Here is a 23,457-nt window from a genome sequence, read left to right on the forward strand (position 1 = left end):
CAACTTCAAGTTCGACTTAAGGAAACGGTAGGTTTATTTCATTTTAATCCTAACTATAAATATATCATGGCCCTCGAATATCGATATATGGGGTACTCATGCATATTCATGTGTGCGTGTTAAAATCTGTAGAAAACAATGGATAGGCGTAGGAAGATCAATAATACGGGGGGAGGAGCTTCATGTTCATATATGCTTCATTCATACATATTGATATCTAACACCCCGCTTATTTCATTAGACGACTTTACTTAATTGATTGAAGAAGAGCCTGCATGTTGCATGTTTTGGAAGAAGAGTTGCTTTATTAAAAATAACTATCCGGTCGAAAAAATTCGTTCACCTGTTTGTAGACCAAACTGTAAGCAAGGTGAATGAACATGGAAAGCTTTTTAGTTTAGGTGGAAAATTCAGCATTCTGATGTATTTATTTGGCCGTAATTGCCTGTTTCAAAGCAAAGTTATCTGATACGTAAAAGTGAATGTTTAAGTTTTGGATTAATCTGTGGTATTCGTTATCATGTTAAGTAAAGTACCGTACAACTATTTTGCTTGATGCTTCCTTGTTCAAGTAGATTTTGATTTAATCAGCAACACTAATTTTCGACAAACAGTCTGATAATTAGAAAAAGTTAATTTGTGATCCATACTACAAACAAGAAATTTGCAAAGTGTAAAAGGAAATTCACCAAATTCATTTCATTCTTTTTATTTTTCAACACAAGGATTGTTTGAACAATTTAAAAACAAATAAAAAAAATTTTGTTAAAATTGCGACAGAATTACTTTTCCGAAATCCTTTTTCTAAATACTCTGTGGTGGATGTCTATTCATGCAGATAGCCATTTTTATCCTTTCACACACAGGGCAATGTCCAAATGATACAACGGGTGAAGAGATAACTCAAGGAATATTCGAATGGACGAGAGTTGATGCAGAAAGTGTGCAGTTTATCTCATGTCCTTACAGCCCTCAACCTGATGTCCTGAGAAAAATTGCTAGTCGAAGTTGTTCATGTCAGGATAGTACATGTAGGAATCCACGATGGCGAAAACCGGACACAAGACAGTGTGGTTATAAAATAGTAGAGGATCCACCTATTACAGAAACGCTTTCAAAATTATATCAGGTATAAATTTATAGCAATGCAAGTTGAACAGGAATTCTGAGAGTTAAAAGTCGTGGTTTATGCTTAACCACAAAATAAACTAGTGAGCTACACATGTTGTTGATATGCAAATAACACATTCACGTCAATTTGTTTCAGAAATCAGGCATTTTTTTTCGTTAAAGGACAAGACAAATGTCTTAGATGGCTGACTAGACTTTCAATTAAAACAGCTTGTTTTTTAGTCTAATATTGTTATACCCTCAAAAAAGTGAAACTATTGTACCTTAATTACTATTCTCTATTATACTCAAATATAGTTCAACTAACTGCATGGTTTTTTTATTTGTTCAAATAACACAATTTAGGAAAGGATGGAAAAAAAACCCAAAAACGCCCTCCCCCCTATCCATTAAGTCCTTTACGTTTTGTACACGCTGTAAAACTGCTAATTTTTATAAACTATTTCTGTGCGTATGTGCCATCTTTCTGCGCAAGGACATGATGCTAGGTATTGCTGCAGTAAACATGTTTTTAAACTTCATTGTTTTACAAGAGTTTTTTTGTTCAACCTGTTATTTATGATGACAACATATAACTGTTCATAATTCGTTTGTGCTTCGTGTTTTTTCCTTATTAAGTCATTTCATAAAGAAAAAATGTCGGTAGTGAGTGTCACGAAGCAGTTGAAATACATCACCGGGATAAATGTCACGATATTTACCGTGGATGACGTCATTTTAACTACACTACTTCTGGAAAGAATTGTAATGCAGACTCAGGACTTAAACAAGGTTAGGCTGTATAGCTTTAATTTTCGATGAAAACAAAGGAAATGACTAGTCGTGTGATTGCCAACCAAGACTTACAATCTTTTAAGAAAGGGTGTTGGGATTTCTCTCATGCAGGCAGTGTTTTGCATGTGCGCTTAGTGCTTTGCAACCTTTAATGTAAAAGTGTACTCCATATTTAATAAGTTTTGCATTGTACCTTTTTCGCTAAAATATCTTATAAATTTCTTTAAAATATTTAACCAAACTTTTCAAGGTTAAGTGTTTTGCTTTTGCATTCATATTCACGCTTCATCATAAATATGCACTTCTTTTACAGAAATCCCCTCTAAAAATGGCAGGCAAAGCTTGAAAAGCACAAATCTCAGCTTCAATACACAGCTAGAAGTTTTACTTAATGATATATTGAGGTCATTTCATCACATTTATAAGTCATCAATTTAAATCGACACACCTTTAAAGGAAAGAGCATTCTTATATCAGAAATATTCATTATACAAAATCTACAAACTTAATATAAAGAAAAAATTAGTGGTTCTAATTCTATACTATTTTTCATTGATTTATGTCATGCCAAGAAATACGATTTTCTAGTCGATTAAGTTAACCTACTTATTCGTACGTGTTTTTTAGACTGGCGTGAATATTGTTAACATTGTTGATAATCTCCTAAATGCTGGATATGATATCCTGACCCAGGGACAAATGAAAAGCAACACTTCTGCGAGGTACTTTATCTTCGTTTTATTTTTTGCCCCGTTTAATCCATTTTTTAAGCTACGAACTTACATGTTCTTTTCTTGACCTATTTAGAATTGTGAGAGTCCTTGATACGTTTTTAGGCAACGTTTTCCTTCGTAATGGAACGGCATTTCGGCAAAATGAAACAAACCTAGCTGTTTTTACAAAAGACTATAGTCCCCGCGAATTTCAAGGAGCTGGAGCTGCTTCAATTAATAAAATTGTGAAGCAAAATTTTGAAGTGTATGACAATGACATGGAAGTAAAACAAAATACGTCACAAGTGTCGATCACACTGCCACAATCATTGTTTGAAAACTTAGACATTGACTCAAACAGTCGAAAACATCGAATTTCTTTTGCAATATATCGCTCTACTTTGATTTTTGAGAGTTCGAGAAAAGCTTTAGAGAGTATGTCTATGAAAACTGTGCATGTAATGAAGAGTTACGTGATATCAGGCTCAGTGAAAGGGCAAGAACTATATAATGTAACGGAACCCGTTGTCACAACATACAAACCATTAAAAGCAGCTGTTGATGACTCGACAGCTTGCGTGTTTTTTAGTTTCAGTGCAAATAACGGCAAAGGGGACTGGAAATTTGATGGATGCTCCTTTCAAGGATTAGAAAACGGCGTCGTCAAGTGTTATTGTACACATTTGACCAACTTTGCCATTTTAATGGTAATGCATTTATTTTATTAGATGTTCCAAGTATATTCTTGCACTTCGATTGTTTGTAACGCTAGAGGTGCTCCAATAAATTCATTTCTGCATAAAAGTAATAAATTCATAAACATTTTTGCTTTCCGGATGTTTATATCCACGACAGAAATCCGACCCACGACAAGGCGCTAAGTGTTATCAGCTATGTTGGCTGTGCTATTTCACTTGTCGGTCTTACTTTGACTATCATACTTTTCTAATATTCAAGTAAGTTGCTGTTTGACGCATGGGTGCAAAAGACCAATTATTGGAAGGAGCCTCATATTTAAGTAATCATGAAAAAAATTAATTTAAAAGAAAATTATTTTGCATGTCATATACACAAGAGAATCCGCCCTCCTGCATAGTTAACAATTGCTGTTTATAGTGTCAAATTTTACCATTGTCTTTTTCTCAAAATGCAATTCAAGTTTAATGGGTTTTTGCTTTAAAAGTCTGGTTTTCGGATTATATGTCATTAAAATTCTCACTGATCATAATAGCTAGTGAAATCATAAAATACGATGTATATTTTTAAATGCCTTATTAAATTTTATAGAGATCTTCGAACCAAGATTCCTAAACAAATCCTTTTGAACTTCTGTATGGCTTTCACTCTAACGCTAGTTGTGTTTCTTGTGTGTGCAGAAAGAGCACGAACGTCCTCAATGGCATTATGTCGGACTGTGGCCATTGCAATGCATTACTTCGCGTTAGCCATGTTTTTTTGGACGTCGATTCAAGCTTATAATATGTATTTATCTTTTGTCAAAGTGATGCCAAGATACTATTCTAATTTCATGTTTAAAAGTTCTGTTGTTGGATGGGGTTTGTATTTTAGCATATTTATATTGGTAGTTTCTTATGGAAGAAGGGAAGAGGGCATTTATCTGTACCTCGCCCGCTAAGTTTTTCATAAGTACGTATATACAATAAGTAAAATTCACTTGTTTGTACATTAGAATAATATGACTATATGTTGTTCAGATTTGTTCGGAGGAGTTGAAATTTGAATCTTAAGCACTTTTCCAAAGTAAAAATACCCTCCAATTTTTTTTCAAAAGACTCCGCTACTGATGTGTAAGATGAGCAAACAGTTGAATATAAGACTTTTTGTTTTTAAAATAACAATCAGCGTGTAGTAGAAAGTGTGTAAAGAAAGTTTAATGATCAATAAAATGGTATCAAAATATTTCTTATATTTAATGATAATAAACAGAACTTGGTGTCTTACTGGTATTCCAGCGTTGATTGTAACGGTTTGCGCTCCTGTGGCAGTCGAAAAATATGGTGATGAGCAATTGTAAGTAGATGAGGATAATATTTTCTCGATCCATTGTTTTACTGTGGACAGTGCGCTAGTATAGCTTTAAGGTTTCAAAAATCAGTCAGAAATACTGAATTGCACGTTTGTTCAGGGCCGTTAGAAGATCACTAATTGAGGGAAGTGTGTAATATTTCTATATATGCATGTACTTATACCACAGAATAGACATCTAACAGAAGGCCTACTCGTCTAAAATCGTCACGTATTTTTTCACTACGCATGTGTGACTTCCCAACAAGATATTTTCACAAAGTCAGTTTTGAATATTATTGCACGAGTATGCTATTTCACTAATAATTCACGTTTAAAGCAAAAGTTTGCCGAAACTTTTACAAAGAGTTATCATCTTGCAAAGGAGATGAGGTTCCAAGCTTCAGGAATGCAAAACGATATCTTTGTAAAAAACATCTATATTTTCTATTACGATCTAGCGGAAGTATCTTGCTAGAAGGCGTGTTGGCTTAGAATTTGCCTAAAAAAGTAGGGGACACGAGCACTAAAGGTTCCGACACGAGTGGACCTTCTGTTAAGATATCTATTTTGTGCTTATACGTAGAAAACAATAGATTTTTGAAGGAACTTAATACAGGGACGGAGGAAGATAAGATTGATTATTGGAGCGGGGGCTCGTAATACAAACTAATAACGTAGAACATGCATAAAATGCCCATATTGTCTCTCCCCTGAATAACTGAAATTCCTTGGTCTCTGAAATACAGACTCTGAAATATATCTTACATATGCATTGGTGAAGTCAGCCCGCAATTTTTCGTCCTGATATAAAAATTTCAGATCATCAGCATTATATTCATTTCTATAGAAATTTAGTGTTTTTACAATACTAGATCACAAAATAATTTACTTGGTAGGATAAATTTGCGCGATGGCCACGCCCCTGCGTTAATGAATATAATAATATAAAACCCTTGGTATACTGTAGGTTTTGATTGGAATTTTTGCAGTTTCGAACGGAATTGCTAATGAAGAAAATCTCTTATTTCTTTCTGAACGATATAAATTTCCAGGAAATGTATATTGTATAGAAAGAAATGAGATATTTTCTTCGTTGGAATGATGACATTTTGAAAATTTTAAAGCCGGTAAAAATGTAATGTCCATTTGTAAAGCTCTCGTAGAATCATTTTGGAAATGATTATTTATCACGCAATCGTTTATTTTGCTTTACAGCTGTCGTGTACAAGGTTCGCCATTTTATTATGGTTTTCTAACTCCAGTTGTTTTAATTATTGCTCTTAATTCTGTCGCTTTTGTGCTCATTATTAATTCGCTGATGAATGCTGGATCTAAGATTGCCGCTAACAAGAGTGCTACTGGTTTGCAGCACGTACGACGAAGCACCGCCATTTTGATTGTACTTGGACTAACCTGGATATTTGGCGTGTTTGCCTTAAGCGACGCAAACTTGATTTTTCAATATTTGTTTGCCATACTCAATTCATTTCAAGGATTTTTAGTATTCGTATTTTACTGCCTGCTATCTTCGGATACACGTGCCAAGTACGCAAAACTTTGTCAAAATCAGCGTGGATCGGAAAATAGCCGAAAGAGGTACACTCCTCATACGACATCCAAAGGCTGATTCCAAATGATCAACATGAATAAAATAAAGAAGGAAAACATACATAACGTTAATTTAAATAACTCACCAAAAACAAGAGAAACTTAGAATGACATTTAAAGCATAATAAATCCAAACATAAAGTTTCCTGTAACTAACTAAACAATAGGAAATCCTTCTGATAATTTAACTAAAATTGTTCGATAACTATTTCAAACTCTCAAATACAATGATTGAAAGATTGTTAATATTTTCATTTTTGTTTTACCATGGCCATTCATGTTACAATAACCGTGAATAACAAAAATTGAAGAAACGTCAAATTCTTAAAGCATTCATGACACAGTATATAAAAATTTATTTGATTGTATTGTAAAAAACATATAGAATGATTTTATGACGTCTAAAGTACAATTAATTTCTTTTAATTTTTTCTGTTTTGCAACGCGCGGTTGGAAGGAGGTGACAAAGCTTCCAATGAGATGAAAAAATTACATCTTTGTTTAACTATTTTTTGATTTATATCCTGTTTTTGTACAGTTTCTTCAAAAACACCGAAATGTTTTGTTTTGGTCGTTTTTATCACATGCCCCAAAAGACTGGGAAAGATATTGAACACCTTTGGCTTCAGATTTCATGACGAAGGTAGCATTCCAGTTGTATTTAGTTTAATGATCTCCCTCTTTTGGATCGGCAAGTTTTCAAGAAATAAAGCATTTTTGTCGAGTATATCATAAACGAGGGCATTAGCTTAGTGCATGTACGCCAAAATTAAAGATTATGAACATGAAACGTAAACACATTGCTCGAAATGAATGAATCATGGCTGGAATCCTCCATCAAAAAACACCGTCACAACATTCCCCAGGATACAACCTCCAACGGTCAAAACGCACACCAAAAACGCTTTACAATTTCGATGCTATACTCGGAGACTGCAGCTGTTCAATGATAAATGTGGTTCTACTGCATTTGAAAATTTTTTGAACTGCCTTCTCTTTTCCATTAACGATTTAGCTATTATGAAGTACGTTACGGCCATGAATATTATTGGAAAGCCTTGGAGCAATAATGTATAACTTATTAATGAATAACTCAAAGCAAGCAAAAGATGAGCGAGGGCTGTTTCTACAACAATACCTACTACCATTACAAGCGCAAGAATGCACGCACAACCACAGATGATTTTCACTTTTTTTCGACTTAACAAAGGTTTCAGAGGATCGACAGTTGCACGATAACGTATGACTGATATAGTTAACATCATACAGCTCCGGTTGCTTGAAAGAAAAAGCCAAGAAACAGTACCATGTAAGCTAATTCTTTCATGATGAAAATGGATAGCAAAATCCAAACTATGAAAGTGCTTTGTATTGCTAAGGTATCGCATATTGCAAAATGCAACACAATAAAGTAGTAATTATTGTTAAAAAGTCTTTTTGTTTTCAATATTGAAATGATGACCAATGTGTTTCCAATGATACCAAATGCACATAATAAAGATGTGAAAATAGTCGCTACCTCTTCATGGTCAGTTTCTGAAAAGTGGAACAGATCTACAGAATGTATATTAAAAAATGAGTATAGTTGGGAAAATGTCACTAGTTTCATCAGCGCAGGGTTGGGAAAAATCTTCTGTGAAATAGTTAAGCATCAAATGGTTTTTTTGACAACAGAACAAATAGTAGCTAACCATTTTTGGAGTGAGTGAGAATTTTGTTACCCAGAAGCACTTTTGAAATTGCTTGAGCACGAAAATTACAAAGTGAAAAAGCAATTGGAAAACATAATGTTAAAACATGGCACATGTTCCTAAACCTAATAGAGCTTCATGAAATTTGGCTAATGCGTACGGGAACGATAGACATTTTATTGGCGAGTTTCTGGCGTTTTTCTAACTATTATTAATTATTCATATGTAAATTAATTTAAGCTCTCTCGTACGCATAATTCATTAGGATTATAAATTAGGATACAATATTATTTAAAAACGAAACGTCCAAAATAACACGCAATTCGAAAGGTCCACATACACCTAGCCAAATTTCGCACCTCCCAAACAACAAATGAAAAGAGCAAGCTACAGCAACTCCATTCATGTGACTGAAATTATGATACATGTATCTTAAAATGTTTAGCATGCATGTATAATATACACATATTATGGTACTCATATGCATAAAGAAAAAGTACAGTAAAAACTTGAAAGTTTTTCGTGTCGAACCCTTTTCCTGCGCGGTCACTTTAAACCTTGACCAATACATTTGATTACAGTGGCGGTCCAGAGTAGGTCATCATCAATCACAGAAGATAATTTGAAATTGAAAATAATTTTAAAACAAACCAATTGGTTAAAAATTTCAAAAGAATATATAAGGCTAAAATACTCCCAATAAGACTGCCCTAAAGCACTTTAAATAGAAATGTATTTTCAGTCATGTATTCAGCCTACATTGAATCCGCTTCAGTTTGGTTATCATATTATGCCATTATGTTATTTAGTAGATCATTTGTCATCCTGTTTCTTCGCACTAACACAAGGACTTTATAACTATAAATTGTTCATTTCAATATGCGCACTATTTCATTACACTTGTGCAAACTATTGTGTGCTATCTAAAGGCTAGTTAACATTTGGCCTTCCGTGTCTTTTGAGATTTTCAGTCGCCCCAATCCAGTCTTTTCAGTCGTATGGATAAAACATTGTCCTAATTGAAAATGCTTCATGACAGAAAATAAATTACTGTTGCATGTTCCGTTTGCGTGCTTATAGCCAGTTGATTGCAAGCGTACGTATACATTGTGGTGGGTTTTATTTTATTTTAATCTATGTATACAGAACAACGATTTATTATTAGTGAGAAGCTCAAGACAACTTAACCTGGCAAACATTTGGAACCAATTGACTTGTTTCACTTGTGCCATTAAGTTTATCGAAAACGAAATATCTGACTAATCTATGCTTTGACGTAAGTTGGACACCGCAGGCCTCCTGTCTTACAGAAATCTCACACACTGTAAATATCTTGTTTCATAATATTCACCACTTTGATTTTTGTCGAGGCGATTCTTTTGTTCCAAATAGATGGTGATAAATGAAATTTAAGCTGTGCTACATGATTTTTATGTTATTCGCTCATGCGAACTTGATCTATTATTTTTCATGATTAAGGTGGAGCAGATTGTTTCAGCTTCCATCATTATATTTTCCTGTAAAAACTTATAATTAAAGTTATGTATAAAACATTCACGGAAACAACTACGTTGAAAGGCAATATATAATCCTCACATGTATCTCGCCAACGTTTATAATTATTGGTTAAAAATTTGTCATGTGGATCCATCAATCATCTTATCCCGAAAAAACTATATTACCAAACAAGAAACAAGAAGATCACCAGCATGATATTTTGCAGAGTTCCTTGCAAAATACTTGGATTTGCCCATTTACAGAGAGTTGGGAAGAAATTCTCATTTGCATGTACGTACAAACTGCTTAGTAACTGTTTCTAATACATTTTCATGTTGAAATATTTTATTCACACAAACGATTTTATTTTCGAAATCGTCGATCAGCAATTAATTTGCCCAAGGTAGGTTTATGTAGGTAGATAAAGTTACGAAGATGAATCGATGGACGAAATAAAGAATATATATTTATAAATATTCTTTATCGCGTCGGTTATGCCATCGTGAATGTACATGAATGAAATGTTACAAGATATGATACGTACATATACATGGTGATAAGTTAGTTACTACAGATAGTTGAGATTACTACAGTGTTACAAATATTTACAAGTAAAGTCAGACGATACATAATACGCACGAACAATTAACATGAAATTATATTTACAAATTAAAAATGGCGTTGACTTGGCGAACTTGCTTGTGAGAGACTGGGCTGAAGGTTGTAAGCCTCCTTATATTGTAATTGTATTGTATTGTATTGTAACAATTGGCAGTGTCGAGAATTGTAAAGTAGGTGTCGGTCAGGGTTCAAGCATTGACGACTCATTTCTATGCTATGAAACACAACATAGGAATTTTGGAGGATTTTTGCAAAGTTTGCACGAAAAAGAGGAAAAACTTATGACATGGCGATGGAACACCCACAACACCTAAAAGCTTCCAAAGCTTCTTGACTGTCGGTATATAGTGAGTTGCAGTTAGGTAGGAATTTAGAGGAATTAAGTACTATAAGATGTGTGATTTTTTTGCGATGGAAATGTGTTCTTTCATCTGGTAGAAAAATGGCACAATGTTTCGCCAATATATAGCGACTGTTACAAGCCACCGGATTTGAGATTGAAAGGAATGGAGTCTTTCAAACTGAAAAGATTTCAAATTTTTCACGGCACAAATATTAATTTAATTTCGCTTTAATGTGACTCAGGAGAAATACCATTGAAATGGAAAATGAAAATATCGTGTGATGTTAGTATCGTTAGTATCACAAAAATGAATGTTTTCCACTACACTTCTCTCAATTATCTGTCAATAATGTCAATAACTCATCACTACTTATATATATATAATATACGCATTTAATATATACGACTTTTTTTAAAATAGACATGTTTCGACATCTCATGATGCCATCTTCAGTATAAGTGAAATAATAAATAATACAAAGTTTATATAAAACTTAATATGATACATAAATTACAACAATAATAAGGAAATAAGATAAATTAAGAAGACAACAAAGTAGATGAACTTATTTTTAGCAATGAAGTATAAACGTATCGAGGACCAGGTTTTTGCGCCACATAGAATTTCTAGTGCAGCGACTTTAAGTCGAGTTCATATACTGTAGCCTTTCAAGTGTAAGCATTCAGGGAATGAAACTGATGTTCCATTCAAGTAAAAGTTCATCTTTGAAGGACTGGAACTCATGTACGAAGCACTCAAAATACTATGAATTTAGGCTTCAACTTTGAATCGATAAATATGTCTTTATCGTAATCTATTGCGCTTAACATATATGCTCTGGAAATCTAGTTGTATTATGCACATTCATGCTTTCCACAAACACGTAGTCGTGCTGAGTTTGTCTGTAATAGAAGTAGTTTTCATGTAGGTTTGAAGATCCAGAAGTGCTTCAGGACATAGGGTTGCTTTGCACCAAATAGAATTTGGTTTATCAGCAATTGAATGGAAATTTCTTTCCAACAAACCATTTTTACAGCGACTGCAGGTTAATAAAGCATCTGTACGAGCATCAATAAAGGAATGTAAACTCAAAACAAACAGAAAGAGTCACGGCCTTTATCAAATAAACATATTTATTACTACTCTTGAAAATGGTAAAACTTACATATACGTATTTTTAAAATTTAAACACCATGCATTGAAAGGAAGATCTCCAGTAACAGAGTGAATTTGAACGAATGAACGCTACTCTACCCATTTTCGTCAAGTTGTTGGTTTTCTTTTGTAAATTAGTTCTTTTTTTCCTTCTGCATGACACACAAACCTTGCTGCCGTGAACAGAAAGTCGCTCAACCTAGAATATTAAAGTAATGCGATTGACAAACCCATAGTTTTGACGTGAGTCTCTTGAAACCTGCATTTGGGATAGTATGTACACCGACTTTTCGACAACTTTAGCAGAAGTCATCTGCAGAGTAAATTGGGGAGTAAAAGTTTAGGTTCGCCGTACTTGTTGTCTGATATTGTGATACAAAGAAGAAATGTGGGGGTGTCTTCGTGAATTGTTGTTGTGGTTTGTTCAAAGTGATAAGTTCATCATTCGCTTGTTTGAGTTTGTAAATATGCTGTTTCTAAGGTGCCCGGTGATAGTTGTGATTGGTGAATTGATTTTGTTCTAAGTTGGTATACAATTGTGACACAATGTATCGTCAATGTAGCGGAATACAAACGAATACATATCAAACGAATACATATTAGATGAAAGTCGGTGTTATTTAACACACGTGATGTTCACCTGTTTAAATATCGCAGGATTTCGGCATCAACATTTCCGGCACGAACTAAAGGGGCAATCCTTGAAAATGAAAAATGAAACACCATCAATAATAGTTATGAAAAGAAGACGTGTGAATAAAAATGATATTGAAAAATTTAAAAACAGTTGAGAAGCCAGCATGCAAGTTTGTTCGCGCGATGTGAGTTTGAGTTGATTAAGATTATGCATTTCTTTAGAAATGTAGTGTTTCTACATCAACCCTTTCTGTGGCATTGAAGAATATCTGGCTAACAACTTTTGAAAAAATTCACAACCATTAACCGAAAAACGAAAGATTTACATAGCACAACCAAGCTAGCAACAACATTGAAAACAGCCATACCTGCACAAATAGGAGAGAAATAAAAGTGAAAAACTATAACCTAGAAACTAGTCCACACATTTCTAAATAAATACAACAGTGGAGTAGAGCATGACAATTACCATGTATCAAGGGAGCAAAAACACTAAACTATTCGACGAAGTAGATACCACACGTTCTTAGCTACTTTCACAGAGATCTTCTATCCTGAGTAACCTTGCCCGCCCCCCCCCCTCTCCCAATTACGGCCCTGCCTCTATGAGAAAATCGCGGTGTTTGGCAAAGTCAAATTTTAAGTGTTAACCTTTCTTTCTCTACCAAATCTTTTCATCAATATTAATTAAATCAGTTTCTGTAAAAATACTTTATGAGCACATTCTTCAAGAAAATATGACCGTAGTTCTTGACCTAAGGAAGCAGCTACCACTTCACCACAGGTACAGAAGTCTCTACATTGCTCATGACATGTGGAGTTAATAAAAACACATTCCTTAAATAACGTAGCTGCATGAAACTTCTTCCATTTGTTGATAATGAAGTCTTTAGCAATAGCCCCTAAACCAATCCCTGCACAACCGCAAAATTTAGCACTCTACATGCAGGTGACTTTCTTTTAGCCTACACATCCAAAACTGACACTTATAAATAGCTGATCCATGGATGACCATATGACACATCATGCCCTAAAGAATTTACAAATGATTCTACACAAGATCCATTATCAATGTCAAAAGAGGAAATTAGAGTACCCTCATTCAGATCAATATCGGATTGCATAAAGATGCACTTTTCTGATTCAAACAATTGTTCGTTTCTTGGCAAAAAATGCAGTAGATTCATCTTTTAACAGCACATCATATTTTTCACTGGCACCAAAGGATCGGGCTAAAGCTATTATTTATTCAATTGCTGTCTGTAAGATTAATTTGAAGGTGCCTAACTTGTGAATGAGAACCAGAAGTCTTTTCCCTTAAACACAGTTTTCAAACAGCAATCCTTGAAAATCTATATTTTAGGATACACCATCACTTTTTAATTGGGCAGGTAATGACTTTTTGGTTTAGTTTAACTTAAGTACAGCTATCTTTACTGTTTTCCTTCTTCAAAAACAGTTCAAAGGTTGACAACTTTCCAAGAAGGAATTTTCAGGTTTATCCAATGAAAACTGAGAACTTTACCTTTATATGGTTGATTTTTATCTGGTCCATAGTAAAGACTGATCAAACAAATGTAACTAATTTATAAGCATCACATTTATCAATATTGGGCTACAGAAAGAAGCTTATTTATATTTTTCTTCAAGTGCCTTTTTTTGCCATTTTTGAAGGAAGTACTGACATTATTAAGCTTATGGTTAAGTGCAAGCTAAAGTCTAAAAAATGTATCTGTACACGACAGAATATTTCATTTACAATAGAAGATATTAAATAAAGACCATAATTGTGCTTGCGTAGTATCTCGTTGGTTCTCTACGACAGATGTTAGAAATACCGTGGTAAGAAATCATTGCATAGTTCAACAATGTTAAAATGTATTCGATTGTTGAGAATTTAAAGTTGTGTTAAAAGCAAGTCTCTTTCATCCTGGTATAAATACGAAGGTCAGCCATTTAAAACATTTCTGACTGTAACGTCTAGTATCTGTATATGATATGTGCGATTATCGTAGCTCTCCGAAAAATCTACTCCCTGCAATATTTAATAATCAGAACACGTGCTTTTCCTATACTACGGCAGTCATTCTATTCGTACGCATGCCTGCAATGGTATACGTCATTATGCAATCTTCAGTTAAGAAGATCAAATATCTTTGTCCCCATGCGACATGCTTGGCAACAAAAATGGCAAACAAGGTATTGCCATCCTCTCTCCACACGGTCCAATTAATAGTTTACCAACCTTCTTTCTGCTCTTCTGCAAATGGATCTCGCAAGATGGAGACTAGAGCTGCTTCTTCCACCTGACTATAGAGCAGGCCATGAAAAACAAAAAGCCGGTGCTTCATTTTCAGCAACTGGTTATATACGAACAAGATACGGCTATGAAAATTTAACTTACAGGCAAAATAAAGTTCGTCAATGATGGCAAATGGGCGTCGTATTTATCGATCCACGCTTCAAGGCGTTCAACTTCGCCCAAATGAAATTTTGTAAGACCTATAAACAAAAATATGTGAATTGTATAACAAATATCGGGCTTTCGTCAGGAGTGATTTCATCAACAAATTTGAATTCTAACACCAGACTCTTGTCAGTGTTTTAATCACGAGTGACCCATCGTTTAAAGCTGTGTATTACATCATTCCGCAAAGAATGACACAACCTTAAGAGCGGTTTTTTGAATACTTCAGTATTGAAGTGAGTTTACAATACAAGTCAAAGTTTACAAAATTGAAGTTAGAAAATGCTTAGCTGAAGATAGCTATAAAAAAATATTCTGTTCAATTGGTTATGGTCAGATCCTCCAGAAAAGGCCACGTAAATAAGTGAAATTATGATACGATGGTGGAATCTCGCTTGTAATTTTCTGTATTTTATTCAATTTGTTGCCAACCAGCACAAAATCAACACATCCATTAACACCAACAATTATATGGTGTCATATATGTATCTCTCACCCTCCCAGAGTTCGTGTGTACGTATATTATTTGATTTCATCTGGATTCATGTTACTCAGTTGTTTTCAGCAGAGCCGACCGATCATTCTAAATATTTTGCCAACTACAAGTGGATTTGGCTCGACATACGCAGCTTAATTTCTTTCATTATTTAACTCTTTTTGTGGTACATAGAAGAGCTCTAAAAATTATTCCCGCGCATCTATAATATTTCATTTTCAGACACATTTGCTCATTTTTGGCCATTCAAAAGAAAAACAATGAAGTACTGGAATTCTCTTTCCATTTTCATAGAAAAACTTGGCACTAGCGCATAAAATAAACACTAATACTATTTGAGGCCTGGTTAGTTCAAACTTATGCGGCATTACAATGTAAAAATAAATTGTAAATGATTTAAAATACTCAGCCTTACTATTTACCATACTATTTACCTACCGGGACATCAGTACTGAAAATTTTTTTAAGAGCGGACCGACATAACGAGTAATAACATATTTAATTTTTTATTTTTATAACGAAGAAATTCGCGTTGTGAAATGGTCAAACGTGGCTTGTTTATACTGACTTTGTATTGTTTTGTACAAAGTTCACTTCGTCTGAAGAGTGAAATTCATTCTCACTATGATCGACCGTCTGAACACATTGTTCTTTCTCCAAGAACAATTTACATGGCTTTTACACCAATTTTAAAAAATTTAAATTTTACTAAGCAAACAAATAAATTGCCAAAACAATGTCACTTTTGGATCACAGTCAAGATATTGTATACATGAATCTGCCCGATACTGCAGCCAATCACATAGCAGGAAATAAAAAATATCATTTTGCATGTATAAAGAAAAAATATCCTAACCAACTTTATTTGCATTGTTTGATGACCTCGGTGTCGCTATATTAGAACCAACATCTTGCAGAATACACTGAATCTGAAAATGGGAAGAAAAGGCCACACCATACCTAATTCAAGAAGTTAAATTCACTATGAATAACTGCTATTGGTTAAATACCTCATAAAGATCTTCAACAATCTTGTGACCTCCTTCAGAACAAAAGTCCAATGCTAATCTAAAATGGACATAAAAATCAAGGGACAGTTAGTTGCTGAAAAGGTAATTTAAGGGCAGATTCAGAACGCAGGATGCTCGCTCGAATTAAGAAAAACGGTGCGAAACACTCGCATTCATCTCGTCTTTCGTGCGCTTTTCCTAACTCTCGCGCGCTTTTCTCAACTCCGATCCCGCGTGTTTGCACCAGGCCATCCAAACACGGGTGATTGTTTAATAAATCATAATGAACATCAACAAATTACAAAATGTAAATAAATGAAGTACTTTAAAATACAATAAACACACAATAACACACAATTTGGCAATTTTTTCAGTTAAATGGCGGGGTACACAGCCTTTCCGATGCGCCATATTTGGTGCCGATGCTCAATAAAACATCAAGTGCTCTTCTTCTTCTCAACTTCTTTAATTCTACCCCAAAGTAGCTTAATTTGTTTGGCAAAGTAATACCAATTCGCTATACTGGTGCTGATTACGTAATACAACGTTACGTCGCAGCTTAAGCTATCACGCCCCTCTTGTTATCACACATTTTTAAACTCTACTCAGCAATAACTTTCGTTTGGCACGACAGCCTTTGTCTAATAGGGCGTTTGCATGTGACGTCAAAGCGGCTATGTTGGAGGACTACATTATAGCGCCGACTTTGAACAGAGCATGAAATTAATAAAAATTCTTTTCACTCTATTGGAGTTTTCTTTATTATGGCGACCGATGCAAACCATTAAACTATAATACATGGAACACTACCTGTAATACAAAACCCTAATAATTTTTTGAAGCCGTGATTTTACCATAGACACGCTTGTGAAGTCAATCAATTTTTACTCCGCGAGAGAATCTGGAAACACGAAACACGCGTGTCTGGGGTAAAATCCCGTGTGTCTGGTGTAAGATTTGGCTTCAAATATTAGCTTCGTGTAGCGTTCCACGTATTTTAGTTCAATGATGCAAACAACCGGCCGAGTGGTACCGTCATCTGAATCAGACTTGGACGATTTCAACTGGTTTGCAAACAAGTCATTTCTTTCATTTGACAACAGCTATCCAGACTTACATGCTGCTAGCTAATACTTCACGCCAATAATTTAACTTACAAAGAAATAAATTCATATTTACAACCCTATAGCCGAGGAAAGCTCATCCGTTGTGCCAAGAGCTTCGAATATTTCATCATCTTTCTGTCTCCGCTCACCAAGAAAGTTATATGAGTAGCCTAGAAGAAAAACAAAAATTTTTTAACAAAGTCAGTGTCGTAACCGTTATAAGGACATTATACAGTCAACATAATCCTCGTGGTAATTCTGCTCATAGAGGGAGATCTAAGCACGTCGTTAACGCTGCCTGAACTGACCTCCAGCCCTAGTTATCTCAAACTGGAAATTAATCGATGTTCTACGTTTTTCTGTTCTTTTTTACGTACATAAAAAGAAAATAACACGCATACCTTATACCATATGTTTTATGTTGCTGTTAAAAATTATTTTAATATTTGTACTATATAAGAAAAACTAAAAATATATATTTGCATTAAATTTTCACGTAATGGTAAATCAACTGTAACTCAAAAGTGCGAATAAACGAGTTTGCACACGAAAAACGCTTCTATTGTGAAACAAAAGCTAAGGATTCTCGAAATTCAAGACAGGCAATGTAACACAAGTGCACATCCTCACGAGATAGGCAGTGGAATGTCAGCTTTCAAGCAAATAGAACATAAAAAGATAAAGTTGGAGTTCAACCATGCAAGCAAATCAAGTGGAAGAATTATCCCTTACATGCATGCAAATATCAATACATTTTTAGGTATAACAACAAGCAGCTATAGAAATGTGAGGGAATTTATTGAACAGACATGCAGTCCATTTTTGAAAAGGTCGAAAGTTCAAAAAGAGCTCAAGGAGGCTCAAAATTATTACGTAAGTTGAAGACATTGAGAAAATCTATGTGTTGAAATCACACATATACTTTGTTCAATTTTGATACCACTGAGTTCGCAAAGTTAACTGAAAAATAAAACCTGATAAAGGTTGTCGTCAAGCAATATCTGAAGGTAGTAATGCTGAAGTGGTGTCACTTTAGAATACAACAGTCAAACAAAAGGGCCGACATAATTTAGTTCAATCAATTGCTCAAAACGCAAATTTATGTCCACGAAAGTTGGAATGACACGCGATGAAATCAAGAAAAAGAAATGCTATAGAAAACGTACAAAATAAAGTCCTACTCCCAAAACCGTATTTAAAGTTCCGTTCTCAAAATGTGGAGGGAACACAAAACTGTAACAATTGAGCCCTGCTCTTGCATTGATTCGGTATATTGCGGACCAAGCCTAAGATATCGTGTTAACAAAACGAACCTTTATCTCCTTTCTTGGTGTAAATCTTCATACTTGATACACTGCACAAAACGTAAAAAGTTAGAAAAAAATCATTTAACGTACACGAAGAAACAAGGAATGGCTAAATTAAATAGAAATTGAATGAAATATTCGAACTTGTCGTCAACAACCTCCTGATATTGTCCGTAACACATATTTATAGTTCGCTCCCTCCACTCTCTCACATAGATGGCTCAAATTTGCTCATGCGCGAGATTGGTAGAATACTCATACACCAGAACGTCTAGAAGGGCACAAGATCTATCCCCGACGAAATTTTGAAATTTGTGTTTTTGAAATGGCATTTCTAGCGTTCATGGAGCATATTTTACCGTTGAACTATGGTTACCAGGGGCCTAGGGTCACCAACGTGCAATAAAAATCCTGTTTATTCAACGGTGTGACAAAATTTTAAAGTCGTCTTCTAATTTCATTCAAGGTTGTTGACATATCACGTATAATTAGACTTCATAAAAAGAAAGCATCATTTGAATAAAAATTGAACAAAATAAATAATTAAAGTATAAAGGGTAACAAGAACATTTTAGAGGCTTTGAAGAATGAGTTTGGTTGACAATTTCTGTAAACAGATGATGCCTCCTTACAATAAAATGTATTTTCAGGGGTGTGTTGAAAAGTTTAAGGGGTGGGGTGAGCTGGTAATGAAGTGATGAAAGACAAAGTAAGCATACAAGGATTTTAAGGGTGGTCGGGTAGTGTAGTCAACAAATGTCATGTAAAGTGTTGAAACATTACTTGTTGAAAGTGTTGAAACTTAAGTTCAACTATAATACTGATTTGTTTTGCTAAAAATTTTTGGGGTTAAATATTTTCTAGAAAATGAACAATTTATTAAAGGGGTGAAATCTAATATTTTGGGGTGGCACTCCACAGAAAATCCATCAAGTAAAACTCATGACGACTGATGAACAGAATGTTAATTTCTATCCATACTGTACATTGAATTTTATGCAACCTCATCATTTATGACTTAAAGCAGTCCCAAAAATTTGAAAACATTCAGTACATACATTTTCAAAAGATTAGTATGTTTTTTTAATATTTTACTACATGCACACATCAAAGTTTAGCTTGGCTTTCTAGCAAATTAAACAACATTCAAATGCTTAAGATATCAAAATCAAGATCAAGAGCCAACAAAGGGCAGTAATAGAATGTTTTACTTTAGAGTTCAGCACAAATTAAAACAAAAATTGCTTTCCAAAAAAATGTATTATTTTTCTGCATTTACTACAGGTACGGCTCACACATGCAAAAAAAATGCTCTGCCAAATGGGTTTATGCAATCTTCTAAAAATGTGATGCATACACATTACAAACTGGATATCAAGTTAAGATTTAAAAGTGAAATGCTGTAAAAAAAGTGAAATGTAGTTTATAAATATGTCAATAACTTGGCACGTTCATAGCTAGCTTAGATTTGAATGTCTTTGAGACAATGAATATTGATGCCCACCCCCACCCCTCCCACCTCAGGACAAGCAGGATTTCATATAATTCATTAGTGTGTGTATGTCTACAGAAGTCTAGATTACTTTTGGGCTTTACACAAATTTTATATTTTCTAGAGAATTTCTAGGCTCCTAGGTGGAAGGTTGCATTGCAAGTAAAAAATGGAATGCATCGTACGTTTGCACGGTTGTACCAAATTAAATTTAAAATAAATCCTAAGCAAACAGGAAAATGATGACTAGTCTTTGTTACCTTGAAATATGGACGCCCCTCCCGACTACACTATAAGTCTTGTCGCCAATTTGCGATAAAAACCTGCTTCCAAGAACCTTCCGTAAATTTGCGGCAATCCAAGAACAACTATAGTTAATCGCCATCCTAGTAATTGACACATGTAGCATGTAGTCTGATACACAACTGATATGTATAATATATGGACCATGTATAAAATATAGCAGGAAATTGAAGCCGGAAGTTGGCTTATTTGCATATGACCCTCGTGGGGGTGTAGCTCCACTTTACTATACTTTTGTATTATAAAATCACAGTAAGCGTTTTTATTCATTTTACAAACCTTTGATTCAAGCAAAATTTTTATCAAATAGACAGGAAGACCAGTAGAGAATTTTAACCCCTTAAGTTCTGTTTTCTTGCCTTTGTACAATCGAATTTTTGCCGTAAGGACATGATTTGACGATGAAGGATGATTTACAAAAAATTTTTAACTTTTGTGTGTACAAGACATGAAAAATGAGTTTAAAAAATTTTTCCTCTTTGAATGGTCGCTGAATTTTTTGGAAACTTTGGAAGTCGAGTGCATTCAACAAAAAACTATTATATTTTAGAAAGTATGTATCAAAATAATGTATGACAAGAACAAGAAGTTTCAATTCAAAGTATCAGATTAACTGATCAAGCAACTAACTTGTACGCGCTAACTTTTCGTACTTCTAGTTTTTGCTTCAAAATTTCAGGCAATACTGTGACTTTTGGCCAATTTTTCCTGATTCGAAAAGTTTTACTAATATTTTTCAAATTCCGTAGTCTTTTTTAAAAATTATTGGGCTATTGAAAATTGGGGGGTGGGGGGTGGGCTGTTATTCACATATGCTTTTTTTCCTATTAGTTTCTGTTGAAATCAATTGTGTTTACGGATTATGACATATGAATGTATGAATATAGCCCTCCCAATCATCAATGTTCCGTCGCCACTGGAAATATCTTACATTTATTTTGAATTATTTACAAATAGTGTGTGAAAAAGACTGGGTCCAGCAAAAATGAGAAAATATTATTTTAACCAGCCCCCTATTTTTAACGTAACATATTTGTTCCATTCACATAGCCGCTCTACTAACATGTATACAACTTATCTTAATTATGTTGTATATCCTAGTTTAAAATAAGCCGCTCCAGTAATAGAAGTCAATGACAAGAAGCAAATCATCATGGCAGGCGAAGGAGGCGAAGTTTACAAATGTCATCACTTCCGGACTATTCCGGACAGATTTTCCAGATTCAATTTTACGCTCGCCATGTATTTGTTGTGCAGAAGTGCACTAGAATAGTAGAATTAGGTCATGGAAGAGAAAAGAAAGCGTCTCACCGAGAAAAGCAGAACGGAAAATGTAAGAAGCAAAAAGCAAAGGAAAATATATCAAACTAATACTACTGTTGGAACTTCGATGGACAAGAGAAGAGTATTTGATGGTCCTCTTGTAACTTGTTTTAAAAGGCAACAAGAGCATGATAAGGAAAGCGTCTCTTGCCCAGTTTGCTCACAGCTCGTGTACCTGAATCACATTAATGAACATTTGGATACAGGCTGCAATAAGAAAATTCTCACCTGCACATCTGCTCATTTTTCTACAACAAGAGGTATGAAAATTTGAAATCGTATTCTGTGAATTGCATTGTTTATGAATGAAGAAAGTGTCTGGAAAGTATTAATGCTTTTTGAATCACCAACTGAAGAAATAAATTAAGCGCTAAGCAACACCATGTACTTCTGTAAGTCTGTAAGGTACTACTGGTTGCACTCAACAATATTGTTGTTGCTACAATGTTTGCATGTGCAAAAATATTGTAGAAAATACACCAATGCGAAAAGCCATCACCATTTCATAATACATATTAAGAGCATTGACAACTTTTTCATGTTTGTTGTATATTTTGAATATTCACCAACAGTAAAGGTTGATTTCATCATGCGTGACCAACATTACCTTCACAAAATATTTGTAATGAATTATGAATTGATTTCCCTTCATGAATTTAAATCAATAGAATTTTCTGCTATACATTAAGCGGTCATATCTTGAATGAAAAGTCCTAAGGAAATATTCTTATTCCTGACTTATGAATGTAAAAATGATGGTGACAGACATTACACAAATCTGAATTTGTAACTAGTGCATTTCAACAATTTTTCTTTAACCTAATTAAAGAACAACATTATTCCTTGATGGAGCTACTTGAAGCCCATATTTTTATCAATTACAAATTTTCGCCCCAAAGCAGTATTTATAAGTGACAAACTTGTATGACAGATGTTACATGGCAAATAAAATGCACTAATGGGCGCTCAATGATTTTATACTTCATACCTAATCACACTATGAATGCATTGAATGCTATATGTCCCTGACAGGCACATTTTCTATTGTCATATAAAAGCATTTAAGATTGCATTGGGAATGATAAATGTCCTTATATGCATATTTAACATATTAATCTTAATGTACCATGCCTTTCATAGCATTTAGTTTTCTGTGTTGCAAAAAATCACTAAGAACATAACTATTTTAATTATGCAAATATAATGTCCATTCTGACAGGATTTTATAGTCCAAAATACAAATAGTCCTGTTTCATGTTGCGTGCATTTTAGCATGGAATTATCCAAAATGTTTTACAATGCACTTGTTCTTCAAATATCTGTTGCTTGTAAGTACTATCCACACAATGTGACAATATATGGAAAGTTTTTACCAGATCTGGTCAGATGAAATCAAACACTCCCCTTTTCTGAATTTGGCTACTATACAAAGCAGGTGGGAGAGTTTAAGTTCATCTGACCAAATTTGGTAAAAAATTTGCTTGTATGGGCACAGTATAGGTATTATACAGTATGCTCACTTTCGTCGGAACTTTACAACTTTTTGTCCTCGCGCATTGGAGGACAGAGGAGTGAGATTGCTGAGATTTGTATTACAGAAAAGTGATTTTACAATTAAATGGCAATATTTTTGCGTTTTCCCCCACCAACTGGCTTTAGCTGAATAAATTAGCTTAGTTCTATATTTTTCACCAAGCACTCATGAAACTACGCAGTGGTATCCTCAAAGCAGTTCTTCTAAAAAGATAAAGCCGA

At 34.3% G+C, this 23,457-nt stretch overlaps 4 protein-coding genes across 7 annotated transcripts in view; 3 read left to right on the plus strand and 1 right to left on the minus strand.

The window, feature by feature from the left end:
- Positions 1-3,346, plus strand: LOC124456567 (adhesion G-protein coupled receptor G2-like). Its single transcript, XM_047006986.1, has 5 exons — positions 1-27; positions 867-1,129; positions 1,750-1,902; positions 2,533-2,627; positions 2,713-3,346. Exons 3-5 carry the CDS (start codon positions 1,768-1,770, stop codon positions 3,344-3,346), a joined length of 864 nt encoding a protein of 287 aa, XP_046862942.1. The 5' UTR covers positions 1-27; positions 867-1,129; positions 1,750-1,767.
- Positions 3,347-3,951: 605 nt separating this feature from the next.
- LOC124456573 (adhesion G-protein coupled receptor G2-like) lies at positions 3,952-6,500 on the plus strand. The gene is made up of 3 exons (XM_047006994.1): positions 3,952-4,249; positions 4,592-4,649; positions 5,862-6,500. Exons 1-3 carry the CDS (start codon positions 3,952-3,954, stop codon positions 6,271-6,273), a joined length of 768 nt encoding a protein of 255 aa, XP_046862950.1. The 3' UTR covers positions 6,274-6,500.
- Positions 6,501-11,522: 5,022 nt separating this feature from the next.
- On the minus strand, positions 11,523-20,528 carry LOC124458542 (corrinoid adenosyltransferase-like). Its single transcript, XM_047008537.1, has 9 exons — positions 20,337-20,528; positions 18,591-18,631; positions 17,354-17,447; positions 16,172-16,229; positions 16,018-16,090; positions 14,603-14,700; positions 14,444-14,508; positions 12,203-12,262; positions 11,523-11,761 (listed from the first exon to the last, which is right to left on the minus strand). The coding sequence occupies exons 1-9, from the start codon at positions 20,483-20,485 to the stop codon at positions 11,671-11,673; spliced, it is 729 nt and encodes a 242-aa protein (XP_046864493.1). The 5' UTR covers positions 20,486-20,528; the 3' UTR covers positions 11,523-11,670.
- Positions 20,529-21,392: 864 nt separating this feature from the next.
- Positions 21,393-23,457, plus strand: part of LOC124453985 (fanconi-associated nuclease 1-like) — a 30,051-nt gene continuing 27,986 nt past the window's right edge. For all 4 annotated transcript variants that reach the window (XM_047004803.1, XM_047004808.1, XM_047004818.1 and 1 more), the window contains exon 1: positions 21,393-21,962. In XM_047004803.1, the coding sequence (XP_046860759.1) occupies positions 21,665-21,962 (298 nt within the window). In that variant the 5' untranslated portion in view covers positions 21,393-21,664. The remainder of the gene's footprint in view (positions 21,963-23,457) is intronic.

Source organism: Xenia sp. Carnegie-2017, unplaced genomic scaffold, assembly GCF_021976095.1.
Source record: "Xenia sp. Carnegie-2017 unplaced genomic scaffold, XeniaSp_v1 HiC_scaffold_13, whole genome shotgun sequence".
Taxonomy (NCBI): domain Eukaryota; kingdom Metazoa; phylum Cnidaria; class Anthozoa; order Malacalcyonacea; family Xeniidae; genus Xenia; species Xenia sp. Carnegie-2017.